The sequence below is a fragment of the Manacus vitellinus genome, unplaced genomic scaffold, assembly GCF_001715985.3.
Source record: "Manacus vitellinus isolate BGI_N305 unplaced genomic scaffold, ASM171598v3 scaffold_82_pilon, whole genome shotgun sequence".
NCBI lineage: Eukaryota > Metazoa > Chordata > Aves > Passeriformes > Pipridae > Manacus > Manacus vitellinus.
Window position 1 is genome coordinate 923,342 of NW_021940828.1, and position 17,114 is coordinate 940,455.

Below are 17,114 nucleotides of genomic sequence, written 5' to 3' on the forward strand. Positions count from 1 at the left end.
CACTTCCAGGGATGGGGCAGCCACAGCTTTTCTGGGCAACCTGTGCCAGGGCCTCACTAGCCTCATAGCCAAGAATTCCTTCCCAATATCCCATCTAACCCTGCCCTCTGGCAGTGGGAAGCCATTCCCCCTTGTCCTGTCCCTCCAGACCCTTATCCCAAGTCCCTCTCCAGCTCTCCTGGAGACCCTTTAGACCCTGGAATGCTGTTCTTCAGGCAGATATATTTTTCTCTATTGTTTTTAACACCCAACCCCAACGTTTCCCATCCAGGTAATTAAGACTGATTACTTATACAATGCTGCGTTTTCCAAGATTTCTTGCCCTTTTTCTGGGTCAAGGAGTTGCTGAATTTGACAGATAGTCATGTCCCTGAGGTCTCTGAAGATGCTCTTAGCTTGGCCAAGCTGCAAGATAGAGGATACTTTAGTCCAGCTAATAATTAGCTAAAGATCCATTACCCCAGAGCTGTCCTACCACCAGCTAAGCTTATGTGCAGTTAAGCAAGTGAGGATCTTTCCTAAGGTTTCAACTTTCCAAGGGGATCAGCACCTTCAGATGTCACATCTCCACTTTGCATCTGAGCTTAGCAAATAACTGGGTCTGACATGGGAAAACTGTGTTTTTCGGAGGATTCTGGCCCCTCTTGTCCAAGTCCTGCCTCTGCCATTTCATTTCTCCACCCCCTGTCTCGTTGTGATGCCTCATGTTGGTGTCCGTGTCCACACCAGTGAGGTGGAGCAGGTTGGCCTCACACAGCAGAGGAAAGAGAATGAGATAGAAGTTCTGACTTTTATTATGTGTTCAAAAATCTTCTCTCAAGAAAACTAACTGTTACTAAAGAGATAAATAAGAGGAAACAATGCTCAAGAAACACCAGCTGTGCCCCAGCTCTGGAACGAATGACCCTGGGACGTGCCCCGCTGTCCACACCTTCAATGAGGAAAGGTTTGCCCCTTATGGCTGTTTCGTTCTCAATCCAGCCAAGGTAGCTGTAAACAGACGTTAAAATCTTGTGGTTTGGCTTTTCCTCGCTGATGATTCCGACCTGGAACCACTTCATGGTGTTCCAGTAGCTGCAAACCAGAGGTCCCCCGCTGTCCACCTGTGGCAGAAGGAGGATGTTACAGCTGGATCAAACCTCAGGGCCCTCATAGCAGCTGTTTCACATAGGCTGACTGGGAAAATCAAACTCTGTCCCAGTTTTGTGAGGAGTTGGAGGAAAAAGGAAATTTGGATTCAAAATTTCACAGCTCAGTCCCAAGATGCTGTAGAATAAATAGATACAGAAGGTAAGAGGAGAACAGTCCCAAACTCTGGTTCAATGCACTGCCCTGTCCTTCCCAGGCTTTTCCACATGCTCCCGTGGTCCCAGGAGGATCCCTGAAACCTGTCAGCATGAGACAACATCCAGGAGTGAAAAGGGACATTTGCTGTGACTGCTCATTCAGTCCTTGACTTCTCTGCCAGACTGGTGCGTGTGGGTGCTGGGTCCCTGCCACTGTGAATTTTGGGGGCTGGCATCCAGAAATTGGACAGGAGATGAGCAATAATCATGACAAATCCTTCCTGAAACCAGAGGGATTTCACTGAAAGCTTGCCTGGTGATGGAAAAAGGCAGCCATCACTCATGCAGTGTGGGCAAGGCTTCAACTGCAGATTGCAGCCACCTCAAAGGGAGGAAGATTCTCCTGATGGCTGTTCTGTCTGGAACACCAAGAGCTCATCTAGCTATGGAATCTCTGGACACAACCCCAGGGAGAAAAGAAATCAGCAAAAAATCCACCCAGGCAGATACAACCTTTTCTGAGGAAAGGCTGGGAGAGCTGGGGGGGGTCACCTGGAGAAGAGAAGGCTCAGGGAGACCTTAGAGCCTCTTCCAGTGCCTAAAGAGGCTCCAGGAGAGCTGGAGAGGGACTTGGGATAAGGGCCTGGAGGGACAGGACAAGGGGGAATGGTTTTAAGCTGAAGGAGTGTAGATTTGGGTTGGAGATTAGGAAAGAATTCATGGTTGTGAGGGTGGGGAGGCCCTGGCACAAGTTACCCAGAAGCAACCAGTGGCTGCCCCATCCCTGGAAGTGTCCAAGGTCAGGTTGGACAGGGCTTGGAGTAACCTGGACTAGTGGAAGGTGTCCCTGCCCATGGCAAGGGATTGGAATGAGATGATCTTTAAGATCCCTTCCAACCCAAACCATTCCATATTTCTTTGTACATCTTCGGTGCTGTGCAGCCCCTGCCATAAATAAATTTCCTTCCACGGTGGGTTTGCATCTTTTTTCCACCTTTTCTTCAGCACATATGGTGAATAAATTCAACACAAACCCATTTCCCAAGACAGCAGACTTTACTGGGAAATGTTGTCCTTCCCTGTTTGCACACTAGTGAGAGAAACATCTCTGTCATTAATGGATGAAGCCTCTTCCTCCAGCAGCCACCCTGAGCTAACACACATTAATTAACAAGCAAGGAAGGCACTGTGGTCCCTTGTGCAGCTCATCAGCACTCACTAAAGTTTATGGCTGAATTCCTACTCCACTAGATGGAGAGCCCAGGTCATTAATATTCTTTTTTTCCCTGTTTCGTTTTTTTTTTTTTGTTCAAAATGCATACAGGAGGGAGAAATTAAGATAAATACAGTGGGAATGTTTACAGAATCAAAGAGCATTCTGAACTGGAAGGTGCCCACAAGGACCACAGAGTCTTTAGGCTGGAAAAGAACTTCAAGATCATTGAGTCCAAACACAAATCGGCACTGAAACGGTGTTATTGTAGTAATAGCAGTGGTGCCTGCAGTCAGGTGGTGCTGATAGACCCTGTTCAGACTCAGCACCCAAAGACATTTCCCAATCCTATTTCAGCCAAGAATTCGTGTGAATGACACGAGTGACCTTGCAGTGACCTTGGCTCCCGTGCATTATCGGTGTCCTTGGCGATGGCATCCTGTTTGAATGAATGAACATCCACTCACAGCTCAATTACTGGGAATTTTGCTGCTGATTCCCTCAGGGCAGGAACAGGCCAAACTGTATTATCCTGGCAGTGAGAGGAAGGCGCTCGGAGCCTCCCACTCAAAGATGATAAATGGAGCGGGGAGAGCGCGAGGCGGTGACGCAGCAGCTCACAGCCCTGCCTGCTCCTATTCCAGCTCTTCCCATCGCTGGAGGTTTTTAGCACTGGTGGAGCCCCTGCCCACCATGGGGCAGATCATTTTCAATGTCCAGCTTAGGGGCTGTTCACACTTGCAAAGGATCTTTTAAACACCAGTTAATTCCATGACTGTCCTTGGGGGAAATGTCTTATTGCGTTTCGGAGACGAGAACTCCACGGCAGAAACGGGATGTGATTTGCACGAGGCAACAGCAGAGCCAGGAATCCCTATTTAAGCCATGCCTCATGCAGTTTTCCTTTCAAATCAGGTCTGCTCTTCTCTCTTTGCCTCTTTAACCATGTCCATTTGGTTGGTGGGGAAAGAGGGATCACGATTTAAAACCTGGGCAGGGAGGGAGTTCGGCAATGCTGTGACAGCCCAGGCAGCAGCTGCAAATCCATTTCCCTAATCCACAAGCTCCGAGACCCAAATCCTGCTTCAGATCCCTTTCCATGTGGGCTGAGCTGCTCTGCTTCATGGGTGCTACTTCTAATATGCCATTTCTCTCAACTTCAGCTATTTAATGTGATGATTTTATCACAGTGTGGGCTAAATCATCCCCTCCGTGTGATAATGTCGCTCACATAATTATAGCAGGAGCCCGGATGAATCAGTAACCTGGTTTTTACAGGACTAAAGATGGAGAAAATAAATTCAGTTCTTGGACACTTCTGAATATCCCTGTATCCACCTTAAGCTCCCAGAAATGCCAGCCCAAGGTTTTCCATCCCTGTGTAGGAGAGGGTGTGGGAGGAGCAAGTTTTGGAGTGCTGGGACAATTATCTCATCTCTGTGATGCTTCCAGTGACACTAATTTAATGAACGCTCAGGTTAACGACTCTGAGGATCGAAGAATTATTAAATGCTGCTTTCAGGCTCCTGTATCCTGGTGGTGAAATACTTGTGGTCACCAACACGCAGCAGATACCTGAAAGCTCCTGCTTTTCAGTCTAAGTGCCAAGTTTCTGGATAGAAAAAAAAGAAACCAACTAAAAATAGCATCTTTGCTTCTGTTGCATGTTTCCATCTAGGAGAGGAGTGAAAAGCAACCACGACAAATCAGATCTGGTGCTGAATTCGTGCCTTAAACATGTTAATCCTCCTATTAGGAGAGGTGAGAGCAATGATGTATTCACTGACAGATAGCTCTGGGTTGTACAAAATCTGTCACTGACTAACAAGGTTCTTTGTTCACTGGAGCAGAACCAAAAGTTTCATCTTTCTCCCCCTCGTTTTTGTGAGCATCAGGAGCCTCTCTGCTGACTTTAGCGGGCTTTGGATCAAAAGTGTAATCTTCTCCCTTTTATATTTGTATTCGTGTCTGCAACACAGTGATTGATCAGAACAAACACGTTCAGCCACATAAATCTTCTGAGGTGGGAGAAGCTCCAGGGGAGGGAGAACAACTCATCTGATCCTCATTAGATGGATACACAATCCCTGCAAGTCATTGCTGGTTTCATTTTCATGTTGGTAAGCTCTGTGTAAATTGGAGACAATCAGCATGTGAATCACAGCACTGGCCAGCAGAGCTGCCCTGGCTGCTGGAAGCAAAGGCAAACACAGGATTCTTCAGTTGTTTCAAGCTGTCTTTGGAGAAAGGTGGGAGGAAGGAGGCTGTGGCCATTTTAGTGTGCAGGTATCAAAAATGAACCAGGTAACACGGGGCACCTGGACCGCTTTCATACAAACCCTTTGAGATCTCAGGTGAGACCCTCCAGCTACTTTGCCCCTCCATCCTCATGATGAAAAATGGGAGAAGACCACCCAAATCCATCCATGATGTCAGCACGGCCCATTAGTAACTGGGGTGGCACAAACAGTTAAAATGCATCTGGCCAAGGCCCCATGTGGCCCAGACTCCTGTCTCTGACTGTCATCTGCAGCAAGTGCTCAGGGAAGGAGAATGAGAAACAGCACAAGTATTTACAGAGTTGTATTTACATCACAGCAGTTAATAGCCTCGGAGAGATCTCCATCCAGGAAGTCCCCTAATTGCTTTTCGAATCCATTTATCCCTTAGGATAAATACCCACAACATCCTGGTCGGTGACTTCCATAGTTTAATTATCTGATGGATGAGAAAACACTTCCTTCTCTTTGTTTTAAATCTGCTGCCTGATAAGGCCCTCAGACACCCCTCCTTCATGTCTTTGGAGCAACATGACACAAGGACAGTTCTTGACTCCTCTCTGTGCTGCTCAGGAATTCAGAATTCTCTGTCACATCCCCATCAGACATCACTTTTACAAGCCTCAGAGCCTTGCTCTGTTATTCCCTGCTCTGCCAGAAGCTGTTCCATGTCCCTGGTCATCCTTCCTACTCTACTTCCCTCCTTTTCTAAAATTGCCACTCCTTTCTCAGATGGAGTGGACAAGAATCACACTCAGCACACAAGGCATGGACTCACATGATTATTGCCCTGGCACCACACATTTGCTTTGCTACCTTTTCCTGTCCTAATAATTCATAATGCTCTCATTGCCTTTTTGACCTCCACAGAGCCTCAGGCTGATGTTTTTGAAGGACTATCCACAGTTACTCCAAGTTCTTATGTGGTAATAGCTAAATTAGAGCCTATTATGGCAAGTGAACAGCTGGAGTTGCCTCTCCCTGTATCCATTATTTTTCTTTATCAATAATGAGCTGCATCTGCTCTTTAACCTTCTGCATCTGTTTTAGCCTCCAGTCACTCAGAACAGTGAGTCCTGCTGCAGTCAGCTTCCACTCTGACCACTTGGAATAATGCTGTGGCCAACTTAGTCATCTCAGCATTTGCCCTCCTTGAACATCACAATTCCTTGATGGATGCCAACATAACTCTCCTTGGAAGCCCTTTCTCCATTCAAGTCCTTCCTCTGTGTTGACTCCCTTTCAAACTGAAGCCCTTCCACTTCATGGTGGTTGGATTTCTCCACGAACCTTTGGTGAGAGTTTTGGAAATCTCAGTTTGTGTTAGATGGTTGGATCACCCTCTGCCACCTGCTTGGCAACTCCTTCAGAGAATTTGGATGTGCCTGTGAGTCATGGCTCTCCCTCAAAGCTGTATTGACTCATGGGAACTGAACGAGAAGTGGCTCCTCTGAGTCATCACACCCATTCCCCCAATCCCAGGGAAAGCACAAACACTGGGATTTGGTGTCCAGCTGGCTCCAGAGGTGTTCTGCTCCCCACAGCCTCACCCACCAGGCACACAAAGTCATGCTGGACCCCAAGCAGCTTCAATTTGAGGGACCAAAAGCTATGACCCAGAGGAAGAAAGCAGAACAGACATCCGACATCATCAACATCCCAGGTCCTTGCAATAGGAATTAATTTTTGACAGATGAAATTAAGGCACCACAGCCTGAATGTACTCACTTGTCTACCCACATCATAAAATGATAGAATGATGAAAGCCCTCTAAAACCCTGGGATGCAGGAAAAGTGTTCTGGTTCTTGTGAGCTGAACACCAAGAACACTCCAGTGCAAATGTAAGAGACTGCAAATGCAGTAACACCTTTTTACTGCTTTGTCCTGGAGCTTCCCCAGGACACCTTCCTACATAAAGCAATCTATCCCTTAGGGAAAAAACTCTTCTCATGGTGGTAGTGACAGTTCAGTGATGGAAAATCCATGAGAGGGATAGGGAATGGGTTACTCTTTTCGATAGGAGTAGAAGACACAGCCTCAAGTTCTGCCAGAGGAGGTTTAGATTAAATATTATGAAAAAAATTGTTCACTGAAAGGGTGGGCAGGCATTGGAACAGGCTGCCCAGAGTCATCATCCCTGTAAGTGTTCAAAAAACCTGTAGATATGGCACTTGGGGCCATGGGTTAGTGGTGGCCTTGGCAGTGCTGGGGGAGTGGTTGCACTCGATGATCTCCAACCTCAGCGATTCTGTGATTCCAATATTAAGGTAAGGTACAACAAATATTAAGGTAAGGTACAAAAATTCAGTAATTTTGTATAGTTCAGAGCTGAAATGCAGTTAGTTTTGACTTCTGGCCCCAAGGAGACCTTTGTCTGATGGGCAGAAGGACCTACAACCTCAGACCTCACTCATATGGATACTCCCCATCCCAAAGGGCTGCAGCCACACCATCACTCATCCCCCCTGTTTGGGTATTTTAAGCAGCCTGAGGGACTGCCCACACTATCCTGGTTTGTGATCTTCCCCTTGAATCCATGATAATTTACCTTTATGGACCTAATTGTCATTTGCAGACTTTTTTTCTTTAAAAGATTGCATCTTACAGGTCTTCCTTTGCAGTTTTGGAGCCACGTTAGGACCAGCAAAAGGATTCAAGAACTTGTGAAAGAGTGCAAGAGCTTTTCCAGTGTCAGGTTCCCATTGCAGTCACATTATTGGCACTGGGGTGTGGACTGAGGTGGGAGCAGTGGGATACCAGGGGGATATCCTGGGATATCTAAAACAGCACTGGATATTTAGATGTAGGCAACTGTCCTACCTTGGAGCCAAGTGTCTCCAACCCAAATATCTTCAGCTTGATTTTAGTTAATGGGGAGCAATAAACACACACACACACACAGATTGATGTCATTTTAAAATAGGTGGTTAAAAGAGTCTCAGTGACTCACTTGCCAAAAGTGTTTTTTTTTTCTTCCTGTTGATGGAAAGATGGTTGTGTGGATGCTGATGGTTATAGAAAAGACATTTGTAATCTGGCTGAATAAATCCCACCCAGACTTGCACAACAACTACCACTATTGCTCCAGCTGTGTGGGGTGAGAGCCCTGAGCATCCCAGATGCTGTAAAGGGATTTTTCCCTTTCCAAGCTGCTGATAGTACATGTGGGCAGGACATATTGCAGCTGAACAAAAGAAGTCCTTCCCTGCTTTTTCACAGAACTAAAGGAATCAAGATCCAGAGCCCCAAATGCATCCTGGCATCATTTCAGACATTTATCCGAGATGGGACAAGGGGGAATGACTTTAACCTGACAGAGGGCAGAGTTAGATGGGATATTAGGAATGAATTCTTCCTCTGAGGGTGGTGGCACAGCTTTCCCAGAGAAGCTGTGGCTGCCCCATCCCTGGAAGTGTCCAAGGCCAGGTTGGACAGGTCTTGGAGCAACCTGGACTAGTGGAAGGTGTCCCTGCCCATGGCAAGGGTGTGGGATGAGATGATCTTTAAGATCCTTTCCAATTCCAATCATTCTATGATCCCATGGCCAAAACCACCTCCTGCTACAGTCTGTGGGAGGGGGCAGATACCTGCAGCCCATGAGCTGGGACCATCCCACTGCTCTTGGGGCCACACAAGGATTCCTTCCCTGAAAGTCAGGCCAGGGACTGGGCCCCCCTTCGTCTGCTGCTGACCTGAACTGCACATGAACTGTGACTCCAGCTGAACACGCTCCATCCTAATCACCACATCCAGAGCTGCCCCCACAGCCTCTCTGAAATATAATTGGGCCATTTACTGAATTTTGCCTGGGCAGGGAAGGCACTGAAGGGAGGCATTTGCTTTGTGAGTCCCTTATACTCTAATTATTGTTCAAGTTACCATTGCATCAGAGCCTGACAAAAGGTGCTTAAGAAAGCAAGGAATTAGACATCAATTGTGGTTCATGGGGTCATGGAAGAAATGTAGCACACACAAAAAATAATACATAGGCCATCTTTAGTGTCTGTTCCTTAGCACTTGTACCCCATGAACATCCATTAATGCTAATGTTTGTGACTAAATAGAACTATAAGTCAATTACAGCTCCTGTTAGTGTTAATTCACAGTCAATCTATATATTTGTCTGCAGAACTGCGAGGGAATTGGGATATAATAGATTTTGCTTTTTAAGTGAATGGATTATTTTTTTTCAAGTACAAATACTTGGGAGCTCTGCTATTCAATCTCCTTGAGTTATTATAGGAATATGGTCAGTCATCCACAAATTAGTCTTGTCTGGTACTGGCATGATGGCAGCTGGTGAAATGTCTGAGCCTTTTTATTCATGGACTTTCTATTCATGAAATGGCCTCAAGCTGTGCCAGGGGAGGGTCAGGTCGGACAGCAGGAAGAATTTCTTCATGGAAAAGGTGGACAGGCAGTGGAAGTCGTTGTCCAGGGAGGTGGTGGAGTCCCCACCCCTGGAGGTGTTCAGAAAACAACTGGACATGTCACTCAGTGCTCTGGGCTGGGTGACAAGGTGGGGGCCAGTCACAGGTTGGACTTGAGGATCTCAGAGGTCTTTTCCAACCTTAATGATTCTGTGATTCTGTGTCCTTTTGCCACAGGGGTACTAAGGCAGTGGGCGGTAGGATAAACGTTCTACATGATACTGGTGGAGATACTGGTGGGACTGTAGTTATTCACATAAATCAACTTTAACCTGCAACGGGGGAAATCTGGCACAAAAATGGAACACAGGGTAAACACTGAGGATGGAACCATAAATTCTTTGAATCATGGAATGGTTTGGATGAGAAGGGACCTTAAAGGTCATCTCATTCCAACCCTCCTGCCATGGGTGAGGACACCTTCCACTATCCCAGGTTGCTCCAAGCCCCGTCCAACCTGGCCTTGGACACTTCCAGGGATGGGGCAGCCACAACTTCTCCGGGAAAGCTGTGCCAGGGCCTCACCACCCTCACAGCCAAGAATTTCTTACTAACATCTAACCCAAATCTTTTCTCTTTTTGTTCAAAACCATTCCTCCTTGTCCTGTCACTACTTGCCAGTGTAAAAAGTCATTCTCTCCATCACAGTTCAAAGCCTTGGATCCAGATGTGGATCATGTAGACTTACCACCTCAAGTCCAGCAACTTTCCTGCCTTAGCCTGGCTCTGGACATGAACACGTGTATCCTGATACTCAGCAAAGCTCAGGTTAATTGTAAGGCTTTTATGTGCTCTGTGTCCAGACAGATCATGTGGCTATGCCAGGCGTGGTTTCCTGGGATCACAGCTAGAGTAACAAACTCAGCCTCTCCAGGGCTTGTTCCCTGATCTGGAGTCTCTGCCTTGCCTGAGCTTCTCCTCTTTCCTAGCCCCTCCAAAATGATTACTGTGGGTGGCTCTTGATCCATGCAAAAGCTGGAGCTGTGTCTGGAAGTCATCCATGAGACAGCTGGTTGGCACAGACCAACACCATGCCCAGGGCTGCTCTGTGTCCATGACAGTGATGACTTTGTAAAGGATTTAGGTCTTTTGAAATCCGGCCTCATTCTCCTTTGACACAAACCCCGGAATCTTTACAGACAAGCAGAGCTCAATAGGTGGCAGTGTCCACAGTGCCTCACCCTCTGCCCAGGGCAGATGAATTGTCGAGCTCTGGGCGCCTCAGACAAGGACATTGAGGGGCTGGAGCACATCCAGGAAAGGGAACAGAGCTGGGGAAGGGGCTGGAGCACCAGAAGCAGCTGAGGGAGCTGGGGGGGCTCAGCCTGGAGAAAAGGAGGCTCAGGGGGGACCTTCTGGCTCTGCAACTCCCTGACAGGAGGGGGAAGCCAGGGGGGTCAGGCTCTGCTCCCGGGGAACAAGGGACAGGACAAGAAGGAATTGCTTCAAGCTGTGCCAGGGGAGGGTCAGGTTGGACAAGAATTTCAAGAATTTCTTCATGAAAAGGTGGTTAGACATTGGAAGGGGCTGCCCAGGGAGGTGGTGGAGTCCCCATCCCTGGAGGTGTTCAAAGAAGGACTGGATGTGGCACTCAGTGCTCTGGGCTGGGTGACAAGGTTGGGATTGGTCACAGGTTGGACTTGATGATCTTGGAGGTCTTTCCCAACCTCAGTGATTCTGTGATTTCCTCCAGTGATCCCTGCTGCAGAATAAACATCAGGTCCAGCCCTGGCCTCCCAGTCCATTAGCAAGTAATCTGTTCATGGACAAGCCACCAAATTCCTGAACCAGCCTAGTGAGGCCAAAATGTGCTGTCCCCGACTTTAATCAGTACTTCCCAGAAAACCACCCATCAGCAAAATGCAAGTTAGCAAATTCTGATGAAAAATCATGTCACTTGTTTGTCCCCCGAAGGGCTCCACTTCCAGCCTAGGGTCTGGTTTTCTCCTGCTCTCATTGTTTCAGGTTGTGAGACTTTCCTGCCTGGCCAAGCTCCCACAAAAAGTGTGCAGGTGCTGGATCCTGACCAATATCCCACATGCAATCCTCATGTGCTTCCATTGCTTGGAAAGCTCACATTCCTAGTTCATTTCTCAGATAACTCTGACATTATTGTTGATCAAAATAGCTCCCTCATCAGCTTTCCGAATACGGGAGATTCATTTCTCTGGGTACAAATGCTCTCGCTGTTTCACCAGCATAATTCACCCACAGAACTCCAGACTGGGCTGGGAAGTGCACTCCTTAATCATGTTAATGTTATCCCATGGCAGGTTTCTTTTTAAAACTTTTGATTGAATCGAATGGAGGTGAAAGTCACAACTTGAATGGTTGCAGAGGCAGATGCTCCCTGGCTAATCAAAAAATCATTTTGCAAAGCAAATTTCTCCTTCCCTGCCCTGCTACAGGCCTGGCTTGCCATGGGTTTGCAGTCCCTGGTCCTTGCAACCACTGTCTTTGCCCCAAGGACAGGTGATCTCTCTCTGTCCTGGGTGCATTTTTACTTCCTTTAATGAATAATTCCTATGGGATGAAGCTTCCATACGTGTGCCTGCCCATCCATCCCTCTCCAAACACACACTCACATCTAAGATGGTATTGGATGGGGGTCAGAGCAACCTGGTATAGTGGGAGGTGTTTCTACCCATGGCAGGAGGGTTGAACTGAGTGGTCTTTAAGGTCCCTTCCAACCCAAACCACCCTGTGATTCTAAAATCCTTGCCCAGTGGAGCATGGAGGCTGCAGGAGAGCCTCCTACACAGGCTCTCAGAGGAGGGGCTGGAGGTTGGATGATACAAAAGATAAAGTGTTTTTTGGCCTTGAGACTGTTTGCCATCAGGTCAGAAATCCTGAGGGTGGAATATGTTCTGAGGGCACAAGTTCTGAGTCAGTTTTGCCTCACTCGGGTGTTTGTGTCAGCTGCCTGATACCAATTGCTGCTCAAACTCTTCCTAATTTAGCTTAAAAAGTCTATCTTCCTCTATCAGTACCACTCTGTAGCAAGATGGGACTAGTCCTGGCACCCATGGACCAACCTGCCATGCCAGCAAAGGACATTTGGATCAGAGCCAAAACCTCACCTGATAAACATTTCTAATATTCAGATTAAACACTCCTGGCCCAAACTTTTCTCCCCATTCTTTTGCTTTGACCCTCCAGGACAAACATTCCTGTCTCCTGTCAGTATGTAACCTGGTGGTGAAGCAGCACTGCCTCGCCCTGGGCTGAGGGAATGTTGGTCACTTTACCTGGCAGTTGCCTCCTTCTCCTTCCTCCACCTCAGCACACATCACGTTCTCCCGGAGCTGTGGGATCTGCTTCAGGCACTGCTCCCTGCTGATGAGCTTCACCCGCGCTTTCTGCAGCACGTGGGATGCTGGCACAGCATCTGCTCCAGAAAGTGGGAAGAGAACCATGAACAAACCTGCAGAGCAGCTGGAGACCTGCCCTGGGACTGATCTCGGCTGAATGTGGAAAGCATCTCAGGGCAAGGGAGTCTCAGGACGCAACCACAGGGTCTTGGGGTCACAGGGGCTTCCAGGGGCTCTCCAAATGTCAGCAAGGATGAGTTTGTGCTCTTGGCTTTCTCATAGGACTGCAGAATGGTTTGAGTTGGAAGGAGCTTAAAGTTCATCCAGTTCCACCCCCTGCCATGGGCAGGGACACCTTCCACTAGCCCAGGTTGCTCCAAGCCTTGTTCAACCTGGCCTTGAACAATTCCAGGGACGGGGCAGCCACAGTTTCTCTGGGCAACCTGTGCCAGGCCCTCCCCACCCTCACAGGGACGAGTTTCTTCCTAATGTCCCATCTAAATTACCCTCCTTCAGCTTAAAGCCATTCCCCCATGTCCCGTTCCTCCAGGCCCTTGTCCCAAGTCCCTTTCCAGCTCTCTTGGAGCCCCTTTAGGCACTGGAAGGGACTCTGAGGTCTCCGTGGAGCCTTTTCTTCTCCAGGCTGAATAATCCCAGTTATCAGAGATTATTCAGTACTCTGGTGCCTCCAGAGCAGAGGTGCTCCATCTCCTTGGAGATGCCTACAGCAAAGGATTGTCATCCGTGGGCACTTCCACGGAATGCCCCCATCTTAGCTGGAAAGTCACCTGACAATCTTCTGTGTTTTAGATCTTACCATTGAGTCACAGTTTCCTGAATGTGCTGGGAGGATTTAGCTCAGTAAAATACAGAAGGAGTGAGTTTCTAATGATCTGAAGGTCTCTGTTTTATCCTTCAGACTCACGTTTGCTTTAGAGATAAATGTAGGTGAAATTAGTGGGTTTTCCAAGTAGCCCACTGGCATATTTTCAGTCTTTTGGTCACCCTCCAAACCATCCCATGATCCTGCACTGCTTGCTGTGGCCTCATCACACCATCACAACATCACACATCCCTCTCATCAGCGGTGTGCCAGGGCTGAGCACATCGACAGTGGTTTTTGGATAACAGAATCAGTGTCAGCTGAGCCCACACAGCAGCAAGAGGCCAATCTCTGGAGCTACACTATGAATTTTGCAAAGAGATGAGCTAAAGAGAAATCCTGCCACGCCTCAGAGGGACTCTGAACAGCCACTGCATTTCTGTTCCTCAGAACATGTTACCTTGGTGAAACAGGAGAGTTTCACAGCTATGACACAGTGTTTGTATTACTGTTACATGAGCAAAATGAAGACTAGGAAGGAAAATGCAGTTTCAGAGGGGAGACAGCAGCCCTTTGGAGTAGAATAGCGAGGATGAAATGGGACATTCACTCTACATCCTAGGAAGGATTGCTGAATCCAAAGGCACCGCCCTGCCCACGCTGTCCTGATTAATTCTTCTCACTAATGAAATAGTTCACTCACTATTTAGTGACATTTGTTCAGGATAGACATTTTGGGTCACAGTCAGTGCTGGAACTACTTTCATTAGGGCTTAAACAAGAGCAATTAGCAACAGCAATCTGCTGTTCTAAATGAGTGGAAAAAAAAGGGGTGGCCAACACCAGAGTCAATCTGGCTCGTGGAGGCATTAAGCCAAAGACAACCCTAGACCTTAATTTCCCTTGTTCCAGACCACTTTAGACCCAGCCTAACTGGGTGAATCATAGAATATCCTGAGCTGGAAATGACCCACAAGGATCCTACAAGATGGGAAGTGTTCAAGGCCAGGTTGGAGGGTCTTGGAGCAACCTAGGATAGTGGAAGGTGTCCCTGCCCATGGCAGGAGGTTGGAACGAGATGAGCTTTAGGGTCCCAAACCATTCTGTGATTCTATGATTCTTCTTAACCATCTTTGTCTTAATTTGGGTGCCAAAAAATGGGTCCAAAGTTTGGGCTCCTGCAGAGCAAAGGTGGCTCTAAGGTTTCAGCTTGAACACACACACCTGACTTTGCTCTGGGGGTCAGTAGGTGACTGGTTCTTGCACTGAACAGAGAATTGGTGGGTATGTAGGAGCTGTGAAGGTCTGGAAGTGCTAACCAGGGGGGTAGGGCGTGGAAGTTAGTGTGGATAACCCCTCCTGGGAGTGAACATCTCCTTGAAATGGCTCAAACCCCTCCTCCACTAGCAAAACCACCTCCTGACAGAGCCTCACCTGCACTTGTGTTCTCCCAGCCAGCAGCCCAGCAGTGCTGCCAGGTATGGATGTCACACATGAAGGGCAGGCAGATGGGAATTTTCTCCTTGCTGAACTCGATGGGAGAGCTGAGCAGGATCAGGGCTATGTCATTTGCCATGCTCGTGGTGTTGAAGTTCTCGTGGAGGATCAAGCTGTCCGGTTTGTGTTCTTCCAGCGGGACACTGAGGTTGATTCCCCCCACTACAACAGTGAGATCTGGTGGCCTTATAAACAAAATAGCAGTGGAGACATAGTAAACATGAAGGATTTGGGTCCTAAAGGTAGGTGTCTCTTCCCCCTGAGCAGGGTAGAGGGATGGCCAGCAAATGGCACAGGTAGTTCACCCATAAATTCCATGGAAATCTACCCTCACTTTCAGGTAAAGATGATTTCCAGAGGTAGAATGTGAGTGCAACCAGGATACAAATAACCCAGTTACCAACAAACAGATGGAATGGGCTGGATCTTTTGGATCACTGTGCCCTGGGCTGGCTGCTCGGGCCACACTGCCCCCAGCCAGCTGCTCCAGGCTGTGGTGCCACAGGTCCTTTGTCACTGAGCAGTCTCAGCTCTTGGACCTGCCAAATTTTGGAGGAGGCTCACAGAGAGCTGGACTCCATCCCTGGGCATTGCATGGGATGAATTTATCCAGAAATTGTTTGTTTGAAATCAGAGTCTCCATGAGGTAAAGGTGTTTTCTATGAGAAAGCAAAGATAATTTGGGGATTAGAATAAGATGGAATGGAGTATGTCACTTTTTACAAGGTGCCACAGCATTTGTAGATGGACAGGAAATGCTTGGGGCACCCAGAACATCATCATGGGTATGATGACACAAGGCTGCTCAGACCATTCCTGAAAGTATTCCCTTTCTGCTCCTCGTGGTTTCTGCACATTTCTGTGTTCAAAAATGGGGCTGTTTTCCCCAAAGGAGAAAATTCCCATTTTAAGGGCTCAGTCACATATACATTGTGTTTGACCCCAAGAACATCCATAACCTACACCCACAAGGAGGAGTGTTACCACCCCATTGTGCCTGGGCTGTCCTCCCTTCCCTGGAGTACTCACAGCTCTTTGGCAAAGCAATGGGCAGCAGTTAAAATCCACAGGGCACTGATAATGGTGCCTCCACAGATGTGCTTCCTGTGGCTCTGGATGCTCACGTGCCACGGGAACTCTCCCAGCTGCACAGATCTCCCTGTCCCGATCCTCTTGCCAGTCTCCAGGAAGGACTCAAAGGATGGTCGGAGGCCACACTCTGGGGACAAAATGAGACATGTGGGACATGTTCAAGAGTGCCACTGCCTGTGTAGCTCAGCTGGAGGGACAGGACAGCATGCAGAGCACTGGTCTATAATATGTATGAAATCATGGAATGGTTTGGGTTGGAAGGGACCTTAAAAACCATCTCATTCCACACCCTGTCATATCCCTGCAGGAACACCTTCCACTATCCCAGGTTACTCCAAGCCCTGTCCAATTTGGCCTTGGACATTTTCAGATATGGGGCAGCCACAGTTTCTCTGGGCAACCTGTGCCAGGGCCTCACCACCCCCACAGCCAGGAATTCCTTCCCAATATCCCATCTAATCCTTCCCTCTGGCAATGAGAAGCCATTCCCCCTGGTCCTGTCCCTCCAGGCCCTTGTCCCCAGTCCCTCTCCAGCTCTCCTGGAGCCCCTTTAGGCACTGGAAGGGGCTCCAAGGTCTCCCTGGATCCTTCTCTTCTCCAGGTGAACCCCCCCAGCTCTCCCAGCCTGGTTCCAGAGCAGAGGGGTTCCAGCTCTCGGAGCATCTCCGTGGCCTCCTCTGGACTCGCTCCAGCTGCTCCACATCCTTCTGCTGTTGTTCCCCAGAGCTGGATGCAGCTCTGCAGGTGGGGTCTCACAAGGGTGGAGGCTGAGAATCCCCTCCCTTGACCTGCTCCATGATCTGTACACCTGATCCTAATGTCCCTGTCCCCTCCCCAAACCCACGCTCTGCCAAGCACTGCCCCAGCAGTTTGGGGGTGGGCAGGACCCCCCCATAAGCAGTCTGGATAAAATCCTTGTTTAGGCAGTGGAAGGTTCAGCATCAGGCTGAACAAGACCACGAGGTCCAAGGAGCAATCCCAGGCCTGTTTCACTCACCCACGTGTGAATATCCTGCACGGCCACCGGCAGCAGCGGCGCTGCCGATCAGAGAAGTTAAACAGGAGATGACAAGAAGCAGCATTTCAATCCATCTTGGAACAACACTGTTCCCCAAGATTCAGAGCAGTGATGCCTCTGCAGACACCTCAGAAGCGTCTGCATTCCATGTCAACACAGCTCTC

General features: G+C 48.4%; 1 protein-coding gene across 1 annotated transcript; it reads right to left on the reverse strand.

Moving 5' to 3' along the window:
* Positions 1-749: 749 nt before the first annotated feature.
* On the reverse strand, positions 750-17,106 carry PRSS55 (serine protease 55). The gene is made up of 5 exons (XM_018085528.2): positions 16,930-17,106; positions 15,870-16,059; positions 14,778-15,025; positions 12,458-12,597; positions 750-1,103 (listed from the first exon to the last, which is right to left on the reverse strand). Exons 1-5 carry the CDS (start codon positions 17,012-17,014, stop codon positions 795-797), a joined length of 972 nt encoding a protein of 323 aa, XP_017941017.2. The 5' UTR covers positions 17,015-17,106; the 3' UTR covers positions 750-794.
* Positions 17,107-17,114: the final 8 nt, after the last annotated feature.

Bases quoted from the DNA above. Each gene is read 5' to 3' on its own strand.
- PRSS55 (XM_018085528.2), bottom strand. From the start codon at position 17,014: ATGCTGCTTCTTGTCATCTCCTGTTTAACTTCTCTGATCGGCAGCGCC. The intron at 16,060-16,929 runs GTGAGTGAAACA...TTTTGTCCCCAG, and splicing joins TGCAGGATATTCACACGTGG to AGTGTGGCCTCCGACCATCC. The intron at 1,104-12,457 runs GTAAAGTGACCA...CTTCTGCCACAG, and splicing joins GAGAAGGAGGCAACTGCCAG to GTGGACAGCGGGGGACCTCT.